The 26,744-nt window shown below is 48.2% G+C and overlaps 1 protein-coding gene across 1 annotated transcript in view; it reads right to left on the bottom strand.

The window, feature by feature from the left end:
• Positions 1-26,744, bottom strand: part of adgra1b (adhesion G protein-coupled receptor A1b) — a gene marked incomplete at both ends in the record, with an annotated part of 166,030 nt that overhangs the window by 85,808 nt on the left and 53,478 nt on the right. The window contains 4 exons of the mRNA XM_080537705.1: positions 20,827-21,045; positions 22,114-22,275; positions 25,081-25,230; positions 25,946-26,165. Of these exons, the coding sequence (XP_080393831.1) occupies positions 20,827-21,045; positions 22,114-22,275; positions 25,081-25,230; positions 25,946-26,165 (751 nt within the window). The remainder of the gene's footprint in view (positions 1-20,826; positions 21,046-22,113; positions 22,276-25,080; positions 25,231-25,945; positions 26,166-26,744) is intronic.

Below are 26,744 nucleotides of genomic sequence, written 5' to 3'. Positions count from 1 at the left end.
GAAAGAGGAAGGGTTGGAGAATGGAGAGAGGTATTTGAAGTGGAGTTGTGACACAGAGGGGAGGCATGCGGAGAGAAAAGGGAGGGGGAAAAGAGACCTGCCTAGAGAGAGGCAGACAGGAGACGAGGAGACTAGGAGACAAGGAGAGGAGTAGAGGAGACTAGGAGACGAGTAGAGGAGACTAGGAGACAAGGAGAGGAGACGAGGAGACTAGGAGACAGGGAGAGGAGTAGAGGAGACTAGGAGATGAGTAGAGGAGACTAGGAGACAAGGAGAGGAGACGAGGAGACTAGGAGACAAGGAGAGGAGACTAGGAGAGGAGACTAGGAGACAGAGAGAGAGAGAGAGAGCGAGAAGGAAGTAAAAAGTGATAGAGGGAGAGCGAGAAGTGAGAGAGAGAGAGAGAGAGGGAGACAGATTTGAGAACAGGAAGGAGTCATGCAGAGGAGCTGAGACAGAGAAGCTGTGAATGAGAGGAGAGAGAGAGAACAGGAGAGAAGGGTTAGAGACAGAGGGCAAGAGAATTTAGTAGATTATATTATATAGTAAATTAAACTTGTAATGGGATTATAGAAGAGCCAAAGACAAGACAAGACAGACAGACAGACAGGAGACAGACAGACAGACAGAGAGAAATAGACGAATGACAAAGTTTATAGAATAAACAAACAGCTCATTTGATACATGGTCTTTTTTTTGATGACATGTATCAAACAGCAGGGTGATTGACAGGAGTTAATGCACATTTTCACGTATATATATATTACACACAATTTAAAAAAAAAATATATATTGATTGAGCACATTTCGTGAACGAATTGATCAAACACAGTGTCCAAATACCTGGACATTGAAGAGTGTGTTTCTCTAATGGAAACACACATGACAATAAAATTGAGACCTATGGGTTTGATTGAATGAATGAATGAATGAAATGAATGAAATTAATGAATTTGAAATAGTAAATGGGAGAAGGTTTAGACTACCCATAGTAGACGACAATAGGGAAGTATTGATTGATTGATTGAGAACTTTATTAGAAGATTTGCAGAGGCAGGTGACATGAAAGTACATATTTCAATTGGGGTCCTTGATACTCAATTCATCGTTATATGTAAAGACAGCAGAAACAGAAAACACACTGGCCACGTGGATGGCTATAGCCAGAACAAATGATCTGCCAGTCCCTTTTCTGTTTCCTACAGGATCGAGAAGACCAGATCCTCATCATAACACTGACAGCCCGCGGTGGGTTGGGCCATTTGAGGTGCTGCTGAGCATCTCAACTGCTGTCAAGATCGCGGAACGAGATATGAGAAGTACACAGAGCCATTGAAAGAAGGTGACATTATTTCCCTCGAACGACGGGGAGTGGTGGAAGCCCGGGCTACAAAGGGGTTCTATTCATTAGTGAATATTACGTCTCAAACCCGGTGAAGAATTCTTCAGATCCACTACCTATTAGAAATGAGGGGACCAAATCCTCCCGACGACCAAACGAGACGCCCAAGTCCAGGCACACGACCCAGTCTGGGGCAGTGATGTCCCAGATGACAAAAAAAAAAAACCCTGAACTATCAATCAGAGACATTTGTAAATGCATCCCTTACGATAAACGAAGCCCAGAACCGCGAAATCGATCAGATCAGACTGATGACACTCCAGAACTGAATGACTCTTGAACATGTGTGAACTACCACATCACATACTGATTTTAATGATTGTTTGTTGTGTCTCCCCCTGCTTCAGAGCTATGACTAACAAACTGATTTCAGAAATACTTGTACAAACAAATGTTGATTCAAGACATTATGATGGAGCCTAAGTACCTAACCCAATTTGAGAAACTCTAATCCAAGTTGAGATTCATGTCTGTGATCTGTACGGCGATGTTGAATGACAGTTAAACTAGAAAATATGAAAGAAATATGAAAGAAAGATAGCTTTACCTGAATAAGAGACGAATGTTTGTATCGTGATAAATTATGAAAAACAGCAGGGAATGATAGGTTTGAATTGTGTTTTGATAATGTTATAGTACATTTGGAAGAATATATGAACTCTATGCATTACACTTCTGTTCTGAGAGTTCAACTGTTGTGCTTCTTAAGCCCATACAAGGTAAAACCATACAAGGTATGTGTTATCTGCTATCCCAGCCTGGGTAGTTTCCCTTCCTGACATTGTGTTGTCAGAGGGGCCCTGTCGTAAATCTGATTTTGCTAAGTGCTGTACATTGAGCTGGGAATGTTTGTGTTGGGCAGAGCAGCCCATGGAACTATTTATGTTAAGGTACATTACCATGAAAATGTTTATATTTGAGCTGAGCAGTCCTAGGAGTGTTTATGTTTAAGATGTACATTTTCATGAGAAATATTTATGTTAAGATGCTTTTCCCATGAAACTGCTTATAACCACGCAGTGCTCGGCCTGCCCCTTTTGTCTTTCTGTTTGGGAATAAATACTGGCTCAGGAGAGGAAAAGTTCAGTTTGAATCCGAGGTCTTTCGAGACCTGGGGATTCACTCTCACTGCGCAAGAAAATCATGATGAATTCCGTGTCTCTTTGTTTGTTTAGAGTCTGCTAAGGTCTGTTTGAACTAGTGATGGGTTAGCATGGCCCGATTTACAACCGGGCTGACCAGAATATAGCATTTAACCCTATTGAGAACCGAACAAAGGTGAACACGGGTAAGGTGAACACAGGTAAGGTGAACACAGGTAAAGTGAACACAGGTAAGGTGAACACAGGTAAGGTCCACGGGTACGGTGAACACAGGTAAGGTGAACACAGGTAAGGTGAACACAGGTAAGGTCCACAGGTAAGATCCACAGGTAAGGTGAACACAGGTAAGGTGAACACAGGTAAGGTGAACACAGGTAAGGTCCACAGGTAAGGTGAACACGGGTAAGGTGAACACAGGTAAGGTGAACACAGGTAAGGTGAACACAGGTAAGGTCCACAGGTAAGGTCCACAGGTAAGTTGAACACAGGTAAGGTGAACACAGGTAAGGTGAACACAGGTAAGGTGAACACAGGTAAGGTCCACAGGTAAGGTGAATACAGGTAAGGTGAACACAGGTAAGGTGAACACAGGTAAGGTCCACAGGTAAGGTCCACAGGTAAGGTGAACACAGGTAAGGTGAACACCTCACATTTGGGCAATTTGTCCCAATTCCGACAATGACCGAAGTCTGTCCGGGTGCAGGACATTAATGAATGCGTCACTGTCACCATGATTACTTCAATGTTACTCTCCTTCTATTCACTTGGTTATGAATCACTACAGATCTGTCTATGGCTCTAGAGAGAAACTCAGAACTACACAGATAAGTTACCCAGACAGATAAGATAGCCAGACTGTATTTACCACCTCAAATGCATTGATTTATACCCAGCCAAATCCATGTTTAGAGGTAGCTAGCTAACATTACATTGATCATACTTATAAGACTTTTCACTTCAAAAAAATGCCGGTCGAGAGAGGACGCTGGTGTTGCTTGTTCTCCGATTCTCTGCCCGACATCTAGATATACTTGATATATTATATAAATATAGATATACTTGATATATTATATAAATATAGATATACTTCATATATTCTATAAATCTAGATATACGAACCGGGAACCCTGCCGTTACGTGGCCAACGTCTGGTACGCCACCTAAGCGGGCCAAAAATATTACATTTTCCAACATCCTTCACAGCTCTTCTCACCACCTTGTGGCTTTCAGCAGGACTTCACACTGTGTACAGTAGAAGTGTACAGTAGGGAGGTGTACAGTAGGGAGGTGTACAGTAGGGAGGTGTACAGTAGGGAGGTGTACAGTAGGGAAGTGTACAGTAGAGAGGTGTACAGTAGAGAGGTGTACAGTAGGGAGGTGTACAGTAGGGAGGTGTACAGTAGGGATGTGTACAGTAGGGAGGTGTACAGTAGGGAGGTGTACAGTAGGGAGGTGTAGGGAGGTGTACAGCAGGGAGGTGTACAGTAGGGAGGTGTAGGGAGGTGTACAGCAGGGAGGTGTACAGTAGGGAGGTGTACAGTAGAGAGGTGTAGGAAGGTGTACAGTAGAGAGGTGTACAGTAGAGAGGTGTACAGTAGATAGGTGTACAGTAGGGAGGTGTACAGTAGAGGTGTACAGTAGAGAGGTGTACAGTAGGGAGGTGTACAGTAGGGTGGTGTACAGTAGGGAGGTGTAAAGTAGGGAGGTGTACAGTAGGGAGGTGTACAGTAGGGAGGTGTACAGTAGGGAGGTGTACAGTAGAGAGGTGTACAGTAGGGAGGTGTACAGTAGGGTGGTGTACAGTAGAGGTGTACAGTAGAGAGGTGTATAGTAGGGAGGTGTACAGTAGAGGTGTACAGTAGGGAGGTGTACAGTAGAGAGGTGTACAGTAGGGAGGTGTACAGTAGGGAGGTGTACAGTAGGGAAGTGTACAGTAGGGAGGTGTACAGTAGAGATGTGTACAGTATGGAGGTGTACAGTAGGGAGGTGTAGGGAGGTGTACAGTAGGGAGGTGTACAGTAGAGATGTGTACAGTATGGAGGTGTACAGTAGGGAGGTGTAGGGAGGTGTACAGTAGGGAGGTGTACAGTAGAGGTGTACAGTAGGGAGGTGTACAGCAGTGGTTTGCAGAGATGAGAGAGACCCCTGAGTACTGCACAACTCAGGTCAACACCTACATAGTAGAGATAGTCAGGTCAACACCCACATATAGTAGAGATAGTCAGGTCAACACCTACATATAGTAGAGATAGTCAGGTCAACACCCACATATAGTAGAGATAGTTTACCCACCTGTTACGCAGCCGTTTGGACAACACAAGTGTAACATGAACACGTGGCTGGCTAGTGGAGATCCTAATATTATGTTGGACACGCATTTGCCCCTTTGTTTTTGCTCTTCATCAATGATATTTTGCATTATACAACAGTTAGTTCCGACCAAGTCATTTGATTGGATTTGATTGGACAAGAGGCATTCCATGAGTGCTGATATACAGTATAACAGCACTGGGACTTTTAACTATATGTATCACTCCGCCGCACAGATGTTCTACTAAACGACCCTTAATTAGACTACATTGTTTGTGTTCCGGTTACTAGGCAACAGTCCATTTGAAGTTCAGTTGCGGAACTATTTTTGGTTTATTTTTATGATTAAATAAACAAACAAATCAGCAATCTGTTGTTGCTTATTACTGTTAACTAATAAATGGCGCTGTAGAACTGTTGTATAAAAGGCACATTTAGAAAGAGATGGGAGTGAAGTCATTCACGCAGGGGGTAGAATAAACCAATTCACCACGGTAGGAGCGATGATATCAAGGCTCCAACCTGAGAAGATTAGGATTTGATTTGATACTCCCATATCAAAACAAGAACCATGGGAGGTGTCGGTGCTGAGCCAGTTACCCCTGCGTCATTGGCAGCCAATTGACTTAACTGGAAAGCCGTCTTGAGTGTGAGCCGCCGCGCGCGCTAAAAACCTCTCGTTTGTATCGAGAGCCTGATTGGAGGACACTTTCACAGATGTGTGCTGGGGGAGAGAAATAGACCATGTGTGTGGAGGAGAGTGGCAGCCAAGCAACGGTGGGTACAGCTGATCTTTATTGAACGGTTTGAGCCCCGGTGCCAAAACCAATTTTAGACCTTTCGTTTCTCTGCCACCATTAAGCTGCTAACAGCCTCGTCCCTTCAGGGCCGATCGTTAGAAACAGAGAGAAGACGAGGGCAGATCAGACATACACCTTCACTCCATCGCTGCAATCATTATATCGTTAACATTTAAAGACAACATACTCTCTAATGTCAACATAGACAGCCCAGCATTGATCGAAGAGCATTTGACAGAAAGAGGTGAGATTGAGAGGGGAACTAAATCGTCGTGGCAACCTTTTTAGAGAGTGAGAGAAAGAGAGGCAGACTATGGAGGGAATGAAAGCTGAGAGACAAGGGAACCCCATTAGTGCCCCATTATCCTTAGATGTGCCTACTCTACCCCAGACAGGAAACATATATAAACTCATTTTGGGGGCGGCTGTGGCGTAGGAGGTAGAGCCGCCATCTAATGATCGCAAGGTCGGCAGATCGGCGGTTCGAGCCCCGGCTGGCCACATGTCGAAGTGTCCTTGGGCAAGACACTGAACCCCAAATTGCTCTCAGTGAGCGGGCTACCTTGCATGGTAGCTTGCCGCCGTTGGTGTGTGAATGTGTGTGTGAATGGGTGAATGAGAGGCCGTTGTAAAGCGCTTTGGATAAAGGCGCTATATAAGTGCAGTCCATTTACCATTTACCATGTTGTACAATCCCAACTCCAAAGTGTGAAAAAAGGTATTGGGGTTTGGAAATGACATGTTGGGGGTGGCAGTTCAACTAGCAATATCACAACTGGGCAGCACAACAGCATGAGCAGCCTTACTGGAATACATACAGTGACACATCTGTGTTGATGTGAGAGTCTATCTATGGCTGTGAGCATTGCTATGATAATGAATTGACATTTACCAATTGAGTCTTCCAAACACAGGAATAAAACACCAGGGAAACAAAGACATAACACTGTCATCCTGTAGGCCTGCTGTCATAAACCCTACCGGCTTTGGAACAGGAGCACTTCCCTGTCACCATAGGCACACTGACTGGCACCATGTGACCCTCCTTGGATGATCAGTCAGATCACTTGGAGTGTCCTCCAAACACTGCCGTGAGGAGAAGTGGAACAAACACTGTCACCTAGGAGAGCAGCCTTTTTATCTCTCTGTCTGTTCTGGCCCTCCACCTCCCCATCTCTCACTCACTGCCCCTCCCTCTCTCCCTCCCTCCCTGCCTCTCTCTCTCTCTCTCTCTCTCTCCCTCCGTCCCTCCCTCTCTCACTGCCTCTCTCTCCCTCCCACCCTCCCTCCCTCCCTCCCTCCCTCTCTCCCTCTCTCCCTGCCCATCTCCCTCCCTCTCTCTCTCTCCTCAATCTGCCAGGCAGCACCGAGCCCAAGTGCCTTGAAACAATGTACCAATCATCAGACAAGGACTCTGGCTTGCGCCCGCTCTTAATCCTGAGGGATTTAGCGGCACTGTGAGCTCAGAAACAGAAACAGCCCCGAGAAAACAGCCAGCCGGAGACGACCGCACCCGCCACCAACAGACGCCTTTAATGATCACCCACCACTACTGAAGCGCAGCCAGGGACACGCAGTCAGGTGGTTCTGAAGAAAGCCTTACGCCAGACAACGAGATGATTTATGAAATAATAGACAGCAGCAAGCAAGCTTTGTTCCCCCCCCCCCTTTCATTCTCTCTCTTCAGTGACTGCAAAAACAATAGACTCCATTTGGCTCCATTTCTTTGATAGAAAAAACAAGGACACTTAAGTGTCGGGCTTTAACCATTTTCCCACATTTGATCGTGCAAAGATATACTTTATTTTTTTAAACTCATCGGGTCAAAATGGTGGCACTGTGGCTGAGCGGCCTTGGGGACATACTGCCTCTCTGGCGGTCCCCCCCGCTGGGGTCTGTGGGGGGGCAGGTCACGGAGCGTGTCACCAGGGTCAGGAACACTGTGGGTGCGTTCACCAGACCCAAGGGGATTCATAGTGGCCGTTCAGTGTGTTGAAGGCGGTCTTCCACTCATGATGAGAGAATATACACCAGAATATAGGCCTACTTCCACATATGTGACGCGGTCTGGTGAAATGTGCAACCAGAAGGCAATGTCATTTTTCAGTTTTTTACATAAAAAAACTACAGATTGCTTAAACTACAGATTGTAAGCTTTCACATGATGTGTCATACATTGAAATCTGAGAAAAATGTAACACAACAGGAGTATTTCAATGTTGGTACACCTCAAACACTGAATGGGAGAAAAGTGACTCTAAACGCAGCCACAGCTACGAACGCTGCTAACAGCTAGCGGCTAACAAAGCACATCGCTACGAAGGTCTAAACTGTATTTTAATAACATCACAACATGCTGAGAGAACATCGACATGCTAAAAACACGTAACTACACATAACCAGATGATCACACAGTTCTTGCTTTTGAACACGACCTAAAACTAAAGTATGTTGACAAGTCAAGTCTCCCTTACCGGTAGCCTCCGGCAAACGAGAATAGTGAATCCAATCCACAAATTATAAGTATTTAGTGATCGTTAAACTGTTGTTTATTATATCGAGTGGGTACTTTAAAACTTCAAGTTGGTGTTATGAAAAAACCCGAAAACTAGATATTTCCTAGAGGATCTAGAATTTTTCCCTGACACCTGCTCTGCCTGTTATGATCAAATCCGTGTCTATTTTCGCCTGTTGTCAATGTTCATTATCGAACATGAAATGGATAACTGTCCCATTCCCCCTCGCTAACCCCACCCTGGACACTCCAACTGACTGCTCCACCTATTAACGTTTGTGTTGGTTGGGGCAGACCCTCTTTGACACCGAATTACCGAAATGGTCTTTGCACATGGTTTTAGTGGTGCACAGCGCTCTTTAGCAGAAGCACATTTAACTGTTGAAATGCATTTTCCTCTGTCACACTCCAATGATAAAGGCATACATTTCCAGTAAAAAAAGCCTGTGGTTATGGGGGGGCTGTATGTGGAGGGTGAGCAGGGCCTGCTGGGTGTTGGTGCAGGTGCTGTTGTTACCTCAGCATGCAGGGCGGTGCAGGGCGGACTCGCTAAATGAGCTATTCTGCTCTACGCCCTTCATCATCATGGCACATTCTGCTCCTCTGCTGTGTCTTGAGTTCATTCAAGGGCAATATTCACTATTCTCTCTCTCTCTCCCTCTCTCTCTCACACACACACACACACCCACACACCCCCACACCCCCACACACACACACACAATGCCGTGCTCTCTTTTGCTCTCTCTCTCGGCCAGGTCAGACAAGGCTTTTAGACACTGATGAATAATGAAAGCACAACAAGACCAGGCCAAGCATTTACCAGATCTCAGCCTCTGTCTGTCTGTCAGTCTGTCTGTCTGTATGTCTGTCTGTCTGTCTGTCTGTCTGTCTGTCTGTCTGTCTGTCTGTCTGTCTGTCTGTCTGTCTGGCTGGCTGGCTGTCTGTACTTCAGTAGGAGGTCTTATCTATCTGAATGTTTTGCAATGGAGAGAAAGGTAAGGGAAGCACAGTACAAAAACAGCCTTCATTTGATATTCAAGTCAGATGGGACACATGGAGACAGTGGAGTGACCTTGTATGAATTTGACTTCTCCGTCTCTCTTCTTCTCAGAGACACACTGCACTAGACTGGATTACAGCTACGAGGAAGGCTTATAGAGCAGGAATCCCCCCCACCCCTCCATATGCCATTGAAGAGGTTCTCTCTCTCTCTCTCTCTCTCTCTCCCTCCCTCCCTCCCCCCTCTCTCTCTCTCGCCCTCCCTCCCTCTCTCCCCCCCCCCCCCTCTCTCTCTCTCTCTCTCTCTGTCTGTCTCTCAATCTCACCCTGGTGGGATCTCCTCTGCTGTGGAGCTGATAAGGCATTAACATTCCACCCCTGTATGGAGCATCAGTCAGGATCCTGTAATAACTGCCGCAGCCTTCTGCTGTTGTGTGTGGAGTAGCGCAGGTGGCCATCCCAGTCACACGCTGGCCCGTTAGGAGGACCAGGATATGCATGGTCATAATAATGGACAGTAGGCCTACTGCCTACTACTTTGTTTGTAATGGTGGGGGGTTCTATTCCCTGTTCAAAGCTGCTTCGAGGCCTGAGAGGGGGGGGGGGTGTACAGTATGGATTATAGGTAGTGGTTGGAGAGGGGGGGGTGTACAGTATGGGTTATAGGTATGGGTTATAGGTAGTGGTTGTAGAGGGGGGGGGGTGTACAGTATGGGTTATAGGTAGTGGTTGTAGAGAGGGGGGGGTGTACAGTATGGGTTATAGGTAGTGGTTGTAGAGAGGGGGGGTGTACAGTATGGGTTATAGGTAGTGGTTGTAGAGAGGGGGGGGTGTACAGTATGGGTTATAGGTAGTGGTTGTAGAGAGGGGGGGGTGTACAGTATGGGTTATAGGTAGTGGTTGGAGAGGGGGGGGTGTACAGTATGGGTTATAGGTAGTGGTTGGAGAGGGGGGGTGTACAGTATGGGTTATAGGTAGTGGTTGGAGAGGGGGGGGTGTACAGTATGGGTTATAGGTAGTGGTTGTAGAGAGGGGGGGTGTACAGTATGGATTATAGGTAGTGGTTGTAGAGGGGGGGGTGTACAGTATGGGTTATAGGTAGTGGTTGGAGAGGGGGGGGTGTACAGTATGGGTTATAGGTAGTGGTTGGAGAGGGGGGAGGTGTACAGTATGGGTTATAGGTAGTGGTTCTAACCCTGCATGGTCTAACCCTAACTCTGGTCTAACCCTAACCCTGGTCTAACCCTAACCCTGGTCTAACCCTAACCCTGGTCTAACCCTAACTCTGGTCTAACCCTAACCCTGGTCTAACCCTAACCCTGGTCTAACCCTGCATGGTCTAACCCTAACTCTGGTCTAACCCTAACCCTGGTCTAACCCTAACCCTGGTCCAACCCTGCATGGTCTAACCCTGACCCTGGTCTAACCCTGGTCTAACCCTGCATGGTCTAACCCTGGTCTAACCCTGCATGGTCTAACCCTAACCCTGGTCTAACCCTGCATGGTCTAGAAAAGGGGAGGGGCCTAGACAGAAAGCTCCAGAGACAGACTGAGACCAGCCCTCCAGCTGTTCCCTGTTTGACGGAGGCTGCCAGGAGAGGGATGAGGAGTGGGAGGGAGAGGGAGAGGGATGAGGAGTGGGAGGGAGAGGGGGGGAGGGGGAGAGGGATGAGGAGTGGGAGGGAGAGGGGGGGAGGAGTGGGAGGGATGAGGAGTGGGAGGGAGAGGGGGGGAGGAGGGGGAGGGAGAGGGGAGGAGGGGGAGAGGGATGAGGAGTGGGAGGGAGAGGGGGGGAGGGGGAGAGGGATGAGGAGCGGGAGGGAGAGGGGGGGGAGGAGGGGGAGAGGGATGAGGAGTAGGGGGAGAGGGGGGAGGGGAGGGGAGGAGAGGGGGGGAGTCAATAGAGCTGTGATTTGTAGGCCAGGGAGGCAAAAAAGTTGGAAGATAAAGGAGGACAGCGCAGATTAACCAGCACAGCACACACAGCCTTCCACAGTACACACATCCTTCCACAGTACACACAGCCTTCCACAGTACACACAGCCTTCCACAGTACACACAGCCTTCCACAGTCATTGTACATATTATATGTCTGTCCCCCTGCCCGAACTACCCACTGTACATACTTTGTGTTTTGTCCCCCGCCCCCACCTGTGGTGTATGTCCCCACCTGTCCTACCCGCTGTACATACCTTACGTTTTGTTGTATTGTTCTTCCCATGTTGGATGTATGTTTATCTTGTAGATAGTACTAGTTATTTGTCTGTATTATCTTGTAGATAGTACTAGTTTTTTTTGTCTGTCTTACATGTAACGATGAATTGAGAATCAAGGACCCCAATTGAAATAAGCCAGTGGCTTTCTTGGGTTTTTATCCTGTTAGTTGACCTTGTATGTAATATGTACTTTCATGTACCTACTTCTGCAAATCTTCTAATAAAGTTTTCAATCAATCAATCAACACACAGCCTTCCACAGTACACACACAGCCTTCCACAGTACACACAGCCTTCCACAGTACACACACATCCTTCCACACACACACAGCCTTCCACACACACACACACAGCCTTCCACAGTACACACAGCCTTCCACAGTACACACAGCCTTCCACAGTACACACAGCCTTCCACACACACACACAGCCTTCCACAGTACACACAGCCTTCCACAGTACACACAGCCTTCCACAGCACACACAGCCTTCCACAGTACACACAGCCTTCCACAGTACACACAGCCTTCCACAGCACACACAGCCTTCCACACACACACAGCCTTCCACAGTACACACAGCCTTCCACAGTACACAGCCTTCCACAGTACACACAGCCTTCCACAGTACACAGCCTTCCACAGTACACACAGCCTTCCACGGTACACACAGCCTTCCACACACACACAGCCTTCCACATACACACAGCCTTCCACAGTACACACAGCCTTCCACAGTACACACAGCCTTCCACACAGTACACACAGCCTTCCACAGTACACACAGCCTTCCACAGTACACACAGCCTTCCACGCACACACAGCCTTCCACACACACACAGCCTTCCACAGTACACACAGCCTTCCACAGCACACACAGCCTTCCACAGTACACACAGCCTTCCACAGTACACACAGCCTTCCACAGTACACACAGCCTTCCACGGTACACACAGCCTTCCACAGTACACACAGCCTTCCACAGTACACACAGCCTTCCACAGTACACACAGCCTTCCACACACACACACAGCCTTCCACACACACACACAGCCTTCCACACACACACACAGCCTTCCACACACACACACAGCCTTCCACAGTACACACAGCCTTCCACACACACACAGCCTTCCACAGTACACACAGCCTTCCACAGTACACACAGCCTTCCACAGTACACACAGCCTTCCACAGTACACACAGCCTTCCACACACACACAGCCTTCCACACTACACACAGCCTTCCACACACACACAGCCTTCCACAGTACACACAGCCTTCCACAGTACACACAGCCTTCCACACACACACAGCCTTCCACAGTACACACAGCCTTCCACAGCACACACAGCCTTCCACAGTACACACAGCCTTCCACACACACACAGCCTTCCACAGTACACAGCCTTCCACAGTACACACAGCCTTCCACGGTACACACAGCCTTCCACAGTACACACAGCCTTCCACAGTACACACAGCCTTCCACAGTACACACAGCCTTCCACAGCACACACAGCCTTCCACAGTACACACAGCCTTCCACAGTACACACAGCCTTCCACAGTACACACAGCCTTCCACGGTACACACAGCCTTCCACAGTACACACAGCCTTCCACGGTACACACAGCCTTCCACAGTACACACAGCCTTCCACAGTACTACACACAGCCTTCCACAGTACACAGCCTTCCACAGTACACACAGCCTTCCACAGTACACACACAGCACACACATAACAGCCTTCCACAGTACACATAGCCTTCCACAGTACACATAGCCTTCCACCGACCGGCCCCAGCAATACACATTGTTTTCGATGGCGGTGCCCGCGCGTGCCAAGGTATACCAGTGGCCAGCGAGTCCTCAGAGCCCGCTGCCTCCAGCCAAGTCAACAAGCAACCACAGCTGAGCTCCGCGTAGTATTTCAAATCAATTCAAATGTCCTGTTTTTTTAACACGAGAACAGCCGTGAGCTGTGAGTAAAGAAAAATGTTCTATCTTTGCACTCGATCAAATTTCAGGACCCTCCTTGTGGAAATGTGCGTTCTACCACCCAGTATGCTTACATTTTCAAAATCACATCAGGATAAGCTAGTATGAAGCTATTTTGCCGTTTTTTCTGTGTAGGAAGCAGGCTAATTTACAAGCGGCCAACTAGTGGTCGTTGTGTGTAAATAGCAGCTTGAGCATTGTAAAGAGAGGGGCTCTTATAGTAGGTAAAAAAGGAACGGCTGTTCTAGTGTTAAACGTACCCCTAGCACCGTTTGGCCTCACTAAGGACTGAATGGGTAGAGGGTTAGAGGGTTAGAGGGTTAGAGGAAGCTAGAAGACAGAGTTTTAAAGTTAGCCCTGTTGGGCCCGGGAGTGACTGTGGGAAAGCGATTGGCCTTGACAGACACTGGCACACACTGCATATCCTGCTGGGGGAAGCCGGCTAATGATGCTTTTAACTATGTAGCTGAGAGAGAGAGGGGGAGAGAGAAGGATAGAGAGAGGGATGGAGAGAGACAGGGAGATTGACAGATAGAGAAAGGGGAGGGACAAAATATAGATGGGTTCTCTCCTAGGGGGAAACACCAAAAGAATATCTAAAAGGTACCACTGATGTTTCCCTGTTACCAGGGTGACAGGTCAAATAAGGTACAGGGAGGGTAACCGTGGGTTACCAGGGTGACAGGTCAAATAAGGTACAGGGAGGGAGGTAATGATGAAGGATATTGTGTAATTATGAAGGAGATGCAGCACTAAGGTGACCTGACCTCATCCCCCAGCAGACTCAGACCATATATCACAGTCTGCTAACATGAGATGTGAGAGACCCGTCTGTGACTGACAGCCAGCAGTGTGTTCATCACATCTGAGGTGAACCAACATTGTGTCACTGATCATTTGTGTGTGTGTGTGTGTGTGTGTGTGTGTGTGTGGCCGTGTGTATGTGCAGTGTGTGTGTGTGTGTGTGTGTGTGTGTGTGTGTGTGTGTGTGTGTGTGTATGTGTGTGTGTGTGTGTGATGCAGTACCGCTGTACAACGGCACTGTAAATGAGTGTGATAATACACACAGGGGATGAGTGTGTGAGAGCTGTACTGCTGCAATGCAGGAGCACGACAGAGGGGGTTACAGAGGGGGTAACAGAGGGTGTACAGAGGGGGGTACAGAGGGGAGTACAGAGGGGGGTACAGAGGGGAGTACAGAGGGGGGTACAGAGGGGTGTACAGAGGGGGGTACAGAGGGATGTACAGAGGGGGGTACAGAGGGGAGTACAGAGGGGTACAGAGGGGGGTACAGAGGGGGGTACAGAGGGGAGTACAGAGGGGAGTACAGAGGGGTATAGAGGGGTGGACAGAGGGGGGTACAGAGGGGTGTACCAGCGCCAGTGGAGGGGAAGAGAGGGACCTGTAGGTGAGTCCAGCAGCTCTGACGTGACCCACCGCCAGCACAGAGTCCAGTCGGGGCGGGCCTCTACAACGCCAGAAAGCAGAGCGCATTTCCTCTGTCCCTTATTCAGCGGAAATTGACAGATCTCCCCAAGGGCTCCCTGATCTGTATCCCATGATAGGACTGTTCTTTTTTTGTCAATCTCCCTCTCTACTCATCTCTCTCTCTCTCTCTCTCTCTCTCTCTCTCTCTCTCTCTCTCTCTCTCTCTCTCGCACACACACACACACACACACACACGCACACTTTTTGTCTGCCTCTCAATTTCCCAGTCCCTTTCTTTCTCTGTTGCTTTACCCTGTCTCTCATCCTCTAATTCTCACTCAATTCCAGCTCTCTCTCTCGCTCCCCTCTCTCACCCATTCTCCTGTTTCTCTCTCTCCCCATCTCCCCCCTCCCTCCCTCCCTACTTCATAGCAGCAGAGTGTTTCCAAAGCATTTAGCATTCAGGAACTCTCACTGACTGCAGCATCGCTGGCCTGTTTGCTTCAGAGAGCTACTCCAGGAGAAAGATGCAATTCTTGAGGGAGAGAAATGCTTCAGCAGAAATTAAACCAAATACACATGCATGCACACGTTCACACGGTGTCATACACACACACACACACAGACACAGACACAGACACAGACACAGACACAGACACACTGTAATGGCTGCTAATGTCCATGGTAAGAAAACACACACACACACGCACACCACACACTCTCACACGCACACACGCACACACACACACACACACACACACACCACACACACCACACACACCACACACACCACACACACACACACACACACACACACACACACACACACACACACACACACACACACACACATGATATGTAATGGCTGCTAATGTTTGTTCAAAACACGGGGCAGGATCTGGTCTCACATACAATGAACCTGGAGTCATCTGATCAGCTGCTCAGGGGATCTGCATGACTTCCTGTCAGCCAGTCCTCCAGTCAGACTGCTTCAGCAGATACAGGTCAACGTGCTGATAACATCCTCACACCACTGATATGGACTTAACTACCATCAGTCCTCCATTGTTTTATGCACAACATTCTCAACAGCATGGCTAGTCTGTATTTCCACACATGTCCGGATTAGAGGAGATCTAATCAATGTACATCAATATTTTGGCAGCCATGCTTACACATACTGTTGTGATATTGAATCTGGAAAAAGTACATTTGATTTGGTTTCTGTTAGGGTGTGTTCTCACTAGAACAATTGCTTCACTTGAAACAGAGTTTAGGATAAAGTTTGCTTTGCTCTGCGTCGTTTGGAGCTGTGAGAATGTGCATTCGAAGTCACTCCCGGAGCATAGAGCCAACGGACGCTCCGCTTGAAAAGGGTGGTTTCGCTCCGGTTAGAAACGACGCATCAATCACTTTGCTTCGCTTCGCTTTTGGTGAGAACGCTGCTCGAGGCAGTCCATAGGAAAACAACGAACGGGCAATTCTAAATGTTTCTGACCAATCAACTACCACGTCTGTTGCTTCGATTGCGTATGTTACTTCGTTTACATGAAGGGCTGTGAGAACGCAAATCAGAGAAATAATTTATGCAACAATGTTGCAAACTCATCCACTTGCTCCGGGTCTCGATTCAGACTTTCATGTGAGAACATGACCTAAAACAGCTAGATGAACAGCTAGATGAACAGCTCTCTGGCTTCAACCTCGTCTGTCACAGCACACAACGCCTCGTTTGAGTCTGTCTGCAGTCATTCTCAGATAGGGTGTTGAAGAGATAACACTGAAGACGCCCAGTGAGGTGTGTGTGTGTGTGTGTGTGTGTGTGTGTGTGTGTGTGTGTGTGTATGTGTGTGTCTTCCCAGTCAGAGATGAGCTATCAGGCCAGCTCCCGCTTTGCATGTTTAATTGCTTTTCTGTCTGCTGGTGAAACAACGACCATCAAAGGAACCAGTGAGCCTCCACCCCCCCCACCCCCTGCCTCCACCCTGCCTCCACCCCCCCCACACCCTGCCTCCACCCCCCCCACCCCCTGCCTCCACCACCCCCACCCCCTGCCTCCACACCCCCTGCCTCCACCCCCCCCACCCCTGCCTCCACCACCCCCACCCCCTGCCTCCACCCCCCCCACCCCCTGCCTCCACACCCCCCACCCCCTGCCTCCACCCCCCCACACCCTGCCTCCACCCCCCCCACACCCTGCCTCCACCCCCCCACCACCTGCCTCCACCACCCCCACCCCCTGCCTCCATCTCTAAACGACAGATAGATAATCTCTAAACAATAGATATATCATCTCTAAACGATCGATAGATAGTCTCGCAAAACACCTGAGTTGATTCTCACTCCAACCAATGTTACTGTGAACCACTATGGTTACCTGACACAACGGTAGCATGTCTGTGACATTGAAATCAGGATGACCAGCCGATCACCAAACCGGCACCGATCCATTAGACCTACTTAGCACAACTGATAACTGTTGTTGTTGTTTTTTTTCATTCTTGGCTGTGTCGCCGTCATTGGCACTGGTGCGCATACTTGTTGCTATCCAAAACTAATTTCTTCAGCATTCTAATTCTAATCCTGTATCGCATTCCATGTGAAGGCTACAGCACATGAACGATGGCAGGTTCAGAAGGCTGATCAGTGTGGTGGAAACAAGCAGCCTCTAAACAGTGTTGTTTTGAGGGGATGCCAGCTCCACTGTTAGTGCGCTGCCTGTGTGTCCGTGCCAGATCGCCAGTAATTGGAGGGGCCTTCCTTCATAGCTATGCAGCAGTGCCACGTTGGAGGTTTGTGCTCCCGGGGCAAGGACAAGGAACCTAACAGGGCTTCAGAAGGGCGAGTTAGGACAGACAGACCTGTTAGGACAGACAGACCTGTTAGGACAGACAGACCTGCCCCAGGCCCCATCCCAACCCTCAAAGAACCCCCACTGCTGGTGTGAGTGACCCTCACACTCTGCCTTCTCACTGCCCGACTCTCCATATAGCCCTGTGTGTGTGTGTGTGTGTGTGTGTCGTGCGCGTGCTTATAACCGTTTCACTTTTCGAATTGCTCAATAATGGATGGATGACAGAACCCTGAACCCAGAACAATTTATAATGGAGTGAAATGAAACATGATATTATTGACGGCCGTTATCGAAGGCAAACTCAATGTACAAAGATAGGGCTGACTGTCGCAGCTCACAGCCAAGGTTAGGACATCTACTTTGTGCATGGCACAAGTAATTTTTTCCAATGATTGTTTACAGACAGATTATTTCACGATATCACAATTCTAGTGGATCAGAAGTAGTAACATACCCTAAGTTGACTGTGCCTTTAAACAGCTTGGAAACTTCCAAAAAATTATGTCACGGCTTTAGGAGGTTCTGACAGCCTAATTGATATAATTTCAATTGGAGGTGTACCTGTGGATGTATTTTAAGGCCTACCTTCAAACTCAGCCAAGACCTCATAAAAAAATGGTGGACCTCCACAAATCTGGCTCATCCATGGGAGCAATTCCCAAACACCTGAAGTGACCACGTTCATCTGTACAAACAGTAGTACACAAGTACAAACACCATGTACAAACACCATGGCACCACACAGCTGTCATACCTCTCCGGAAGGAGAAGTGTTGTGTCTCCTAGAGCTGAATGTACTCTGGTGTGAAGTGCAAATCAATCCCCAGAACAACAGCAAAGGACCTTGTGAAGATGCTGGAGGGAACAGGTACAACAGTATTTATAGCCACAGTAAAACCAGTCCTATATCCACAAAACCTGAAAGGCTTAAAAACACCAGACTGCGGTTTGCAACTGCACATGGGGACAAAGATCTTACTTTTTGGAGAAATGTCTCCTGGTTTGATGAAATAAAAATGTTTTAACTGTTTGGCCATAATGACCATCGTTATGTTTGGAGGGAAAAGGGGGAGGTTTGCAAGCCGAAGAACACCATCTCAACCTTCACACCATCTCAAAAGTGAAGCACGGGGGTGGCAAGATCATGTTGTGCGGGTGCTTTGCTGCAGGAGGGACTGGTGCAGTTTAAAACATCGATGATTGAAGCAACATCTCAAGACATCAGCCAGGAAGTTAAAGCTTGGGCGCAAATGGGTCTTCCAAATGGACAATGACCCCCAAGCATACTTCCAAAGTTGTGGCAAAATGGCTTAAGAACTATTGGGTATTGGAGTGGCCATCACAAAACCCTGACCTCAATCCTACAGAGCATTAGTGTACAGAACTGAACAAGTGTGTATGAGCAAGGAGGCCTACAAGCCTGACTCAGTTACAGTTCAGTCAGGAGGAATGGACCAGAATCCCACCCACTTATTGTGGGAAGCTTGTGGAAGGCTACTGTGACGGCCCTCTGGCCTTGTCTGGCCTACTAACCTTTGTTTTGTCCAGGTAGGCTACCTGGTGGGCGGGGCTGGAGCCCAATCAGGTGGATTCAGCGCAGCTGTCTGTGTCTCCTGATTAGAGTTTAAAAGAGGCTCCAGTTCCCAGCTCTCTCTCTCTCTCCACCAGCACCATTTGTTCCTTTTGTTATGTTGCGTTACACCATACAACACCCTCCTCACCATACTTTCCACTGCATCCACTCACTTACACTACTGATATACGGATTATCATACCTCATTGGATTATTGCCTTAGTTCTCCTTAGTTATTTTTAATAAATACTTAATTATATATTGTTTATTTGGTGTGTCTCCATTTTTGTTATGGCCTAGAGCCAGGTCGTAACAAAATGGGGATTCGTCCGGGAGACACACACCAAATAAACGATAAACAAAACAAAGGTTAGTAGGCCAGACAAGGCCAGAGGGCCGTCACACTACCCCAAAACATTTCACACAAGTTAAACAATTTAAAGGCAATGCGACCAAATACTAACAAAGTGTATTTAAAAACTTCTGACCCACTGGGAATGTGATGAAAGAAATAAAAGCTAAAATAAATAATTCTCTCTATTATTATTCTGATATTTCATATACACTTAAATAAATAAATAAATAAGGTAGTGATCCTACTGACCTAAGACAGGGAATGCTTACTAGGCTGTCAGGAAATGTCAGGAATTGTGAAAAACAGAGTTTAAATGTATTTGGCTAAGGTGTATGTAAACGTCAGAGTTCAACTGTAACTATTGAATTATTGCAGAATAATGAATGCCACCTCAATGTACACATACATGCCGTCTAATGATTGCAAGGTTGGCAGATCGGCGGTTCGAGCCCCGGCTGGCCACATGTCGAAGTGTCCTTGGGCAAGACACTGAACCCCAAAATTGCTCCCAGTGAGAGGGCCGGCGCCTTGCATGGTAGCTTGCCGCCATTGGTGTGTGAATGTGTGTGTGAATGGGTGAATGAGAGGCTGTTGTAAAGCGCTTTGGATAAAGACGCTATAAAAGTGCAGTCCATTTACCATTTCCAGTTTAGTCTCTGCTGAGGTGGTGTGTTTGTCTGGAGGTGTGACCAGGGTGACCAGGGTGACCAGGGGACCAGCGTGACCAGGGGACAGGGTGACCAGGGGACCAGCGTGACCAGGGGACAGGGTGACCAGGGGACAGGGTGACCAGGGTGACCAGGGGACAGGGTGACCAGGGGACCAGGGTGACCAGGGTGACCAGGGGACCAGGGTGACCAGGGTGACCAGGGTGACCAGGTGATTTACTGTGACAGGGACGCAAGGCCGCCGGATCCTTCTCAGGGGAGTGGCCTACATTCCCCCCACCCCGACTCCTCCCCCCCCAACAACCCCACAGCCTCTCACAGACTGATATACAGCATGGCACGTCACCCAAACAGTCTAACAGTCTTAGCAAACAATCAAACAATCAACAGTCTTAGGCCGGACAGTAGCGTCACGCTAACACGCTATTGCTATTACACTATGGAGTGTGCAGTAAAAAGTGCACTCTTTACAGCAACACTTTCCAGTGTGCATCTTGAGTGTAACCCGTTAATTATGCATGTAGTGATGCATTAGTAATGTAGCAACGCATTAGAGAGGAGAGGTTATGTCAGGTTATGATCGTGATGTGATTGACTGGTACCTTGTTGAGCTGGCTGGCGGGGGAGCCGCTGCTGTTGACCGTGTGACATTTGAAGTTGAGGAGGGTGTCCCCGATGGCCTCCAGGTCCCCGTCCACCCCCCAGGGGGGCGGCTCACTGGAGAGGGGAGGCAGGAGGGAGCGCTGGACCGCCGTGCAAGACAGACCCAGGAAGTTAGAGGGCCTGATCAGAAACGCCTCCAGAGCAATGTTAGGAGATACCTGGAGAGAGAGAGAGAGAGAGAGAGAGAGAGAGAGAGAGAGAGAGAGAGAGAGAGAGAGAGAGAGAGAGAGAGAGAGAGAGAGAGGGAGAGAGAGAGAGACAGAGAGAGAGAGAGAGACAGAGAGAGAGAGAGAAAGAGAGAGAGACAGAGAGAGAGAGAGAGACAGAGACAGACAGAGACAGACAGAGGGAGAGACACAGAGAGAGAGAGAGAGAGAGAGAGACAGAGAGAGACCGACAGAGAGAGAGAGAGACAGAGAGAGAGAGAGACAGAAACAGACAGAGAGGGAGAGACAGAGAGAGAGAGAGACAGAGAGAGAGAGAGAGAGACCGACAGAGAGAGAGAGAGAGACAGAGAGAGAGAGAGAGAGACAGAGAGAGAGACAGAGAAAGAGAGAGGGAGAGACAAAGAGAGAGAGAGAGAGACAGAGATAGAGAGAGAGAGACAGAGAGAGACAGAGAGAGAGACAGAGAGAGAGAGAGACAGGGAGAGAGAGAGACAGAGAGAGAGTGTAAGAAAGAATGAAAGAAAAAAGAAAGAAAGAGGAGAGAATACAGAATCAGTGAGAATACTGCTGATCCTACAGAGCTGTCTGTCTGTCTGTCTGTCTGTCTGCGTGCGTGCACGTGTGTGTGTGTGTGTGTGTGTGTGTGTGTGTGCGTGTGTGTGTGTGTGTACCTTTGATATGACTGTGACTATGGTGTGTGTGTGCGTGTGTGGCTGTGGCTATGGTCTGTGTGTGCGTGTGGCTGTGGCTATGGTGTGTGTGTGGCTGTGGCTATGGTGCGTGTGTGCGTGTGTGGCTGTGGCTATGGTGCGTGTGTGCCTGTGTGGCTGTGGCTTTGGTGTGTGTGTGCGTGTGTGGCTGTGGCTATGGTGCGTGTGTGCGTGTGTGGCTGTGGCTATGGTGTGTGTGTGCGTGTGTGGCTGTGGCTATGGTGCGTGTGTGGCTGTGGCTATGGTGTGTGTGTGCGTGTGTGGCTGTGGCTATGGTGCGTGTGTGCGTGTGTGGCTGTGGCTATGGTGCGTGCGTGTGTGGCTGTGGCTATGATGTGTGCGTGCATACCTTTGATATGGCTTGAGTGTCTCTAGTCAGAGCCAGGTCGGCGATCCGCTCCACACACTGGACGATGCGCGTGCATGCCCTAGCCTCGTTCTGGGCCATCCACAGGACGTGTTCCTCCACCAGCATCATGTTACTGGCTATGTCTGAGATGTAGTCTCCCAGCTGGAGGAGAGAGAGACCCAACATCACCATCTATCACATCCCCCAGAGAACACATCCATCACCCCAACTGGGAACGACGAGGGTGGTGATGGCAACTTAATTCATTATAGAAGATTTAATTTAGATTACCGGCTCCAATGGGGCATAATCACTTCCTTATAAATGGCAGTTTAACTATTTTCCTTCCATTTCATGGTTTCTTTGTTCTTAAATGTTATTCAATGGGAGATGGGGTTTGGGTTTAATTAGGGCTGTGACTCGATTAAAACAATTAGTTGATTCATGTTTTCCTATTAGTTTAGCTACCGATTCATCTAATGTGTGAAATGCCTTACTTTCCACCTCGCAATGAAGGTAGTTAGAGATGTTCTAGAAACGTCTAGACAACAGCCCCAGAAGTGGTCCTTTAACAATGAGTGGGGGAGTAATAGGGTACTTTACAAGTTAACAATGAAATGATGGCCTCCAAACCAATGGTGCGTATTGCCATTACCATCCCATAGATGAAGACAGATGAGTGGTAATTGCTTGAAGCTTGTTTACTTTTCCACACGTCACACATTTTAGCTTTAACTTCTTGTGCTTGGTCTGACTGATATATATATAAAAATGTAATGAATTTGTAAAAAAAAAAAAAAACTAATTATGTCCTATTATTCTAATATACCTAATATATCTTTCTCTCTGTGTATATATAATACATGATGGGCCTGCTGTCCACCCCCCGCACCAAACTACGGACCTTTGGGGACAGAGCCTTCAGCGTGGCTGCACCTACCCTCTGGAACTCTCTCCCCACAGTGATCCGCAACGGCCCCACCCTAGACTCCTTCAAATCATCCCTCAAAACCCATCTGTTCACCAAGGCCTTTGGCCCCTAGTCACTGTTTCTGTTTTGCTTTGTTTGTTTTCTGTTTTGTCTGTCTGACCATTTCCTTTAGAATTGTAAAGCGTCCTTGGGTTTTATGAAAGGCGCTATATAAATCCATGTTATTATTATTATTATACTTTACAGCCCTGGTATTAATCCTAGCCTTCTGGGGATCCCAGTATTGACGTGTCTTCCAGAGGAACCTCTCACTGGCCTGGAGTCACACTAGTACTGCCCTGATGAAGCAGACACACTGATGAAGCAGACACACTGATGAAGCAGACATACTGATGAAGCAGACACACTGATGAAGCAGACATACTGATGAAGCAGACACACTGATGGAGCAGACACACTGATGAAGCAGACATACTGATGAAGCAGACATACTGATGAAGCAGACACACTGATGAAGCAGACATACTGATAAAGCAGACATACTGATAAAGCAGACATACTGATGAAGCAGACATACTGATGAAGCAGACATACTGATGAAGCAGACATACTGATGAAGCAGAAACACTGATGAAGCAGACATACTGATGAAGCAGACACACTGATGAAGCAGACATACTGATGAAGCAGACATACTGATGAAGCAGACACACTGATGAAGCAGACATACTGATGAAGCAGACACACTGATGAAGCAGACACACTGATGAAGCAGACATACTGATAAAGCAGACACACTGATGAAGCAGACATACTGATGAAGCAGACATACTGATGACGCAGACACACTGATGAAGCAGACATACTGATGAAGCAGACATACTGATGAAGCAGACATACTGATGAAGCAGACACACTGATGAAGCAGACATACTGATGAAGCAGACATACTGATGAAGCAGACACACTGATGAAGCAGACATAGTGATGAAGCAGACATACTGATGAAGCAGACACACTGATGAAGCAGACATACTGATGAAGCAGACACACTGATGAAGCAGACATACTGATAAAGCAGACACACTGATGAAGCAGACATACTGATGAAGCAGACACACTGATGAAGCAGACATACTGATGAAGCAGACATAGTGATGAAGCAGACACACTGATGAAGCAGACATACTGATGAAGCAGACACACTGATGAAGCAGACATACTGATGAAGCAGACATACTGATGAAGCAGACATACTGATGAAGCAGACATACTGGTCACAGCCACACTCCCTCCTCAGACCTCCTTCATGAGGTCAAACATCCTGTTCACTCTTAATGTCAGATAGGGAGAAGCAGCGGGTCCTCGGGCAGTCTGGTTGTCATTCAGGTGCGTCATCACCATGGTCAAGACAAACAGGGAGGGAGAGCTTCTGAGAACCAATGGAAGACGACCAAACAGGACAGCAGCAGGCTAAGAAGTATCTGTTCCTGAACTGTATGGGCTTGTAAGGGCTTACCGTAAACTCAATGTTCGGTTCCTCAAATGGAGATCCTCGGACCTGCGGCTATTTCTATTTAAGCTGTGGTCTGAACAAGTCCTACAAGAGGCTAGGAGCTGAAACACGGCCAGGGCTCACGGCACGAAACCCTCAAATAATGCCAGGTCAAAAATAGCAGCTAACAATAAGTATAGTTTCCCTAAATTGCATGTTACTAGATTGCTGGAACTGATGACATCTGGGGGAATTAGCACTCAAGCGTCAAGCTAACTTGTGGCGCTGGAGTCAAATAGGCTAGCCAGCTAACCAGAGCAAAAAAAAAAAAAGACATCCATGCATGTGCCTTTTCATTGCAGTATAAACAGCCCTTCCAAGGGAAACAGTTAGGGTTAGGGCTCTTTATTGTGTCTTTTCTTGAATTGAAAATGTGCGGTCAGACACGTTCTAAAGCGTAGTGGACAGCTGGATGTGGAGGAAGTGTGTGTGTGTGTGTGTGTGTGTGTGTGTTTTGGAGTGCTGTGGGCTGCCTCCCTACATCTCTGCGCTGGTCCACCAGGCGGGTGAGCCGCTCCACCAGATGGGTCACGTAGATGACGTCCATCACGTCGCTGAAGTGCGCCGCCCTGCTGGTGAAGGCTACGAGCTGCTGGGCCAGCGGCTGGGCGTTGGTGGTGTTTATGGTCATCTGGAAGAGCGAAGACGGAATTAGAACAGACTAGAGAGCTAGGACTCACACACGTACAGTCATCTCCCCCTGTGAGCTCCGTCCCTGTGGATATTAATCCAGACAGATATTACCTCAAAGTGAAAAGGTGCATGAATACATTTGAAGAGGGTGTACTATAGCTACTTTTTCAAATAGTGTGGATGACTAAAGGCTAGTTTGGAGCCTGACTCTCCTTGGATACAGTTGATGAGAAGATAGCTATACGGACTCCCCGCTGGTGGAATGAATTTCCCACGGCTGTCAGAACTGCAGAGTCACCCATCTTCTGCCGGAGACTGAAGACCCATCTCTTCAGGCTACACCTTAACTGCTCCTCCTGAGACTTCTACTACCCCCTGTACTGCTCCTCCTGAGACTTCTACTACCCCCTGTACTGCTCCTCCTGAGACTTCTACTACCCCCCCAGTACTGTGCCTCCTGAGACACCTGCTTCCCCCTATACTGCGTCTCCTAAGAGTTCTACTTTCCTCCCTTGTACTGTTTCTCGTGTGTTAAAAATAATAATAAAATTATTTTCTACTACGACGACTGCCAATGGCCTGAGCTAGATGACTCTTCCTGCTACAAACTGGTGAATTGATGATTCACTTGATTAGTCAAACGTATCGATTGTAAGTCGTTTTGGAATAAGGCGTCTACTAAATGGCAAAAATGTCAATGATAGCGGGCGTACCTGAGTGAGCTCGTGCAGTACGCGGGTCACCTCGCTGGCGTAGGGACACTGGGTATAGTCCTCCTCCGCCCAGCGGCCCGCCCGGTCGCACCTCCGCCAGGCCTTCTTCTCTCTCTGCGTGGGGGGGTGGGGGGCCGTGCCGGGGGGGGGAGGGGCGGAGCCGAACGTGGCCGGGGCGCAGGTCAGGAAGGCCAGGATCCCCGCCAGGGTCTTGGGCCACCTGTCACCAAATATAACATAATAATAATAACTTGGTTTTATACAGCGCCTTTCTCAAACCCAAGGACGCTTTACAGATTTTACAGACAGAAAGTCAGACAGACAGAACAAAAAAAGAAAAAACAAAGAAAACAAAGACCGTGACAGTGACAGAACTAGACTAGGGGCCAAAGGCCTTGGTGAACAGATGAGTTTTGAGGGCTGATTTGAAGGAGTCCAGGGTGGGGGGCATTGCGGATCACTGTGGGGAGAGAGTTCCAGAGGTTGGGAGCTGCCAACTGTCCCTGAAGGTCCGTAGGTTGGGGCGGGGGGGTGGACAGCAGGCCCATGTCTGAGGACCGCAGGTTCCGTGAAGGGGTATGTTGGGTGAGGAGGTCAGTTAGGTACTGGGGGGCGCATGCATGGAGGGATTTGTAGGTGAGGAGGAGGATCATGAGATGCCCACTAGCCTGGACACCACGGTGTCATGTAGTCTTGTTAAGATAACACCATAGAGATAAAACAGCTTCAATGTTGGTTCGTTTCAACCCTGGTACTCCAAGTGAAAACGTAGGGGCCGATATGTGGGGTTGGAGATCTG

Source organism: Nansenia antarctica (assembly GCF_963989245.1).
Source record: "Nansenia antarctica genome assembly, chromosome: 1".
In the NCBI taxonomy this organism is placed as follows: Eukaryota; Metazoa; Chordata; class Actinopteri; order Argentiniformes; family Microstomatidae; genus Nansenia; species Nansenia antarctica.
This window is presented reverse-complemented; position numbering and strand designations above follow the sequence as displayed.